The sequence below is a fragment of the Amphiura filiformis genome, chromosome 19, assembly GCF_039555335.1.
Source record: "Amphiura filiformis chromosome 19, Afil_fr2py, whole genome shotgun sequence".
Classification (NCBI taxonomy): domain Eukaryota; kingdom Metazoa; phylum Echinodermata; class Ophiuroidea; order Amphilepidida; family Amphiuridae; genus Amphiura; species Amphiura filiformis.
This window is the reverse complement of record NC_092646.1, coordinates 18489074-18492988: the sequence shown is the minus strand read 5'-3', so window position 1 is coordinate 18492988 and position 3915 is coordinate 18489074. Positions and strand designations below refer to the sequence as shown.

General features: G+C 36.4%; 1 protein-coding gene across 1 annotated transcript; it reads right to left on the bottom strand.

The window, feature by feature from the left end:
* Positions 1-1119: 1119 nt before the first annotated feature.
* On the bottom strand, positions 1120-3532 carry LOC140140277 (uncharacterized). The gene is made up of 2 exons (XM_072162064.1): positions 3439-3532; positions 1120-2524 (listed from the first exon to the last, which is right to left on the bottom strand). Exons 1-2 carry the CDS (start codon positions 3522-3524, stop codon positions 1165-1167), a joined length of 1446 nt encoding a protein of 481 aa, XP_072018165.1. The 5' UTR covers positions 3525-3532; the 3' UTR covers positions 1120-1164.
* Positions 3533-3915: the final 383 nt, after the last annotated feature.

Sequence of the window (3915 nt, the reverse complement as noted above, 5' to 3'; positions counted from 1 at the left end):
GTTAATCCGATTATGACGTCACTTCTACGGCGTATTCCACCTAAAAATGTGAAATGAAGTAGCCTTGGCGGGGATATTAAACTGCAGTCTATCACCGGTGTTACACGTAGACAAAAGAATGGTGAAAGTTTACAACACAATACAATTCAACATCGATTTTTAAGCGGATTTAATCCACCCAATTGGGCAGTAACAACACCAGATTTGTGCAGACGGGACCCAGTAATGGCCGACTGATTTCTGACCATCACATGGCTCGTTGGATTCGTCTATAGGTATACATTAAAATTTAAATTAAAATTAAAGTTTTAAAAGAACCGCTACCTTATTAATGGTCACACGGTATTGATTTTACAGTTGAGGGAGGACTAGATGTTGATTCAGCTATGAAGAGCATTTTGACTATATACTTCATACTTTTTAATCTTCTGGCATTTTTCAAACTGTTTACTTTATTTTGACACGCACTGTACACTAGACCAATAGATGACATTACATTGAAATTTATGACCTGTGACCTACCTCAAGATACGCTAGCTAAAATACAGATTTACATTTACTATCTTACATTATCTTGCTGTATTTCAGCTAGAGCGCCATATGTAGCGCTTCCGGGTTTGTTTTTTGGAGAACAATATAAACCCGCACCGGAGCCCGCCCTACTCATTATTTCATTGTACTTATTGCAATTTGCCTCCACACATTATGTAATGAACGCAAAGCTTTGTGAGGACTAGTGAGTGGATAAGAAATTGATAGCGGAGGATACGAACGACAAGCCGATTTTTAGTTGTCAATCATGAATTGCCGCAACGTTTTAGTATTTTACTGCATGGCATTCCGCAAGCACCATGGCAAATTATGCCGTATTTTTCCAAAGATCATCGATATGAAGTAAGCTGAATGCGATCTGTACTTTTGTAACATTCCGATCGCTTTTGATCACCTTTTATCGGCGAATTTGCTTGAAAACACGTGAGTTCATGTTGTGTAAACATAATTAGCATGGACATAAAATGAAATTACGATGCAATACAATGCAATTTGAATGCGCAGCAGATCTCATAGAAATAACGTGGCCCGGATTTATGCAGAATTAGTCCACGTCTGCTGTGACCTATTGTTTCGCCAGCCACAATACGCACTTTCACCCCAAAGATGCTTTTAATTGAAGAATGTGTCACCATAGTAGTAGCCGTGACAAAAGAAGTTGCAGTTGACACGGTTGAATTCTTCCTCTGAATCCACGATATTATCTTTAATTAACTCTCTAATAGATTCACTGACTTCAATGTCAACCGATTCAAGAACCGGTAACTGTAACAATTCCTGCTTATGCATGGTTGGTAAATGTAGCCCAATGAGCTTAACAGATCTCAGCTTTAGAAGAGACACCAATGTATTATATATTTCCAGAAGCCATGCCCTTTTCTTAAGTATACCTATAATACCTCTGTAAGGTTTTGGCTCCATAAGAACAAGCGATTCCAAGCAGGAATGATTAAGTAATGTACGTACGCTTTCTGTTGAATACTTCCCGTGTTTCAAATGTAAAACTTTGATTTTCGTCAGGTGTTTTCCGATAAGAGCGACCACATTTGAGGTGATAGATCTCCCTTCAAGTTCAAGTGTGTTTAGATTCAACAATCCTAATATCATAATTTCAAACGCTGCTTCTGAAAATATTACCCACTTTAAAACCAATTTTTTAAGATTCTTCCATTGGCTGATGCAATGTAAGAAATTATGTAATACGGCTGGAGTGATGTTAGCTTTTAAGACAAGTGTAAAGGATGTTATAGATGTCATGGTACCGATAGATTTGGTCAAGACAACGTCATACACTTTCATGTCACCATAAAATAACACATTTTCTATTGTCGATTCCGAATCGTTCCCTTCATATGGTATACATGTCAATAGATCGATTTCTCGTAGTTTTGTATTTTGCACAATATGTTGCATTGTTCTGACACTCAAGACAACACTTCTCAGCCTAACCTTTTGTAGGTTTGAACATTTAGCAAGACGCGATAAGAGTCTTTCGGCTTGATGTAATTTTTGTCTACAAGCAGCATAACGAGTTTCATTATTCATTGATTTCCACTCGGTTTGTTTGTTGACTCCTTGCCACCAAAACCCTCCAGGAAGACACACACCAATGGCTTTAACATTTGGTGGGAAATCAATTTTCATTACCTCGTCAGCCGTAAAAAGACAATGGCTATCAGCGCGGGAAAAGTCCAGAACCTGCAGATTAAGGCAATTCGTCCGTAAAAACTCCAAAATATCGAAACTTACAGCAAAAAGTCGGATTTCTCGCAACGCTACACCAGCATATAAAGTGATAAATGTAAAGACATCGTGTTCATTTTTAGAAAGTTGCCATACTTTGTTGTTCTTCCTAAAGTGGTTGCTTTGTCCAGATAAAATAAGACTATTTTGTGGGGTATATATTGTGCAAAAGTTGATGACTTTCCACGCATGACTTGTTTTTATTATGTTGTACCATCTTCTTTCGACCCTAGACAGAATATGAAGAAAAAAGCATTGGTTAGTAGTCACATACCTAATTGTAACAACCAGATTATCTTAACATTTACCATCAGGAATTAGTAATATAATTTATTTATGATTATATAATTTTCTTCTTATTTTTTATACACGAAAGTAGTAGACATTAGTATCTCAAAGCTCAATGCTGTGCTTATTCTCTCAGATACATTAGCTGCAAATCTAGTGAATTATGAAGGAACAGCGTCAGTAAGTTAACATTATTTGTTCTTCCTCTCACATTGTCTGTGCAGCATAAGCCCGTTTAGGTCTGACCTAGCTAAGCCGGATCAAAGCAGCTTAAGCTTGTTCACTGACCATTAGTGTACTTCGGTTATATTTATAAATGCGCTTTTATAAATACGCACGTGACCACCTCCGCGCTGCCATAACAGCTTAAAGACAGTATGTGACCTTCTGCATAGCGAGTGGTCTTCCTATACACATGAATGCAAAGGCGGAACAAAATGAGACTGCTGTATAGCAAAATTGTCCATTTTGTTCAACTTTATGATTATATTGTAAACGTTTCCGTCGTTGAATACTTTCAAAATGTGGTTTTTGATAACGTATTACAAATTCAGAATTGCAAAATGTGTAATAATTTTGCAATTCAATTAATATATAATTTATCTACAGAGTTCCTATCCCTTTCTGTATAGTGGTCAATGCATAAGGATTTGGTCAAGTTTGCTGGTCTTGGTCTGTCGTGCCCATAAAAGCGCATTTATAAATATAACTGAAGTACACTGACCAGTCAAAAAAAATCAATCTATGTACCAAGTTAATCAAATATTATTTCAAGTCACCATCAGAGATCGGTTTACCACTTCCCTCATTGGATACCCATAAACAACAAAAAAAACATAAAAAGTGCATATTTACCTCATTGCCATTAGTTTGTCGTGAAGAGTCAACATGTTGAATATTATCAACAAAACTTCGATGCCAAGGATATCAATTCCCGCCATCTTTGTTTTGCTTTGCTATAATTCATAATATGATAACAAAATAGACAAATATGAGACAAAAAATATGTGTATAGCTTTATGATCAATTTCCTGCAGTAGTCATATTAACAATAGAATATGAGTGTGTTTATGATGAACCAGCTATATGATTAACAGTGTGCTTCGGTTATAAACATCTCAAATAAAGTAACTAACCCCTCTAAAATAATGACCATTATTCAAAAAGGGGCTATTGTTTTACAACTCTGTAAAATGCGTTGGAAGCAGAATTTATTTCTGCGCATTTTGACAACTAATAGAGGTTATCCGTGTTCTATACTGCTATACCTTGTTTAGGACTTTCAAAAGAAGTACCTGCATATGCAACCATCACTGTTTCAAAATAGCCCGC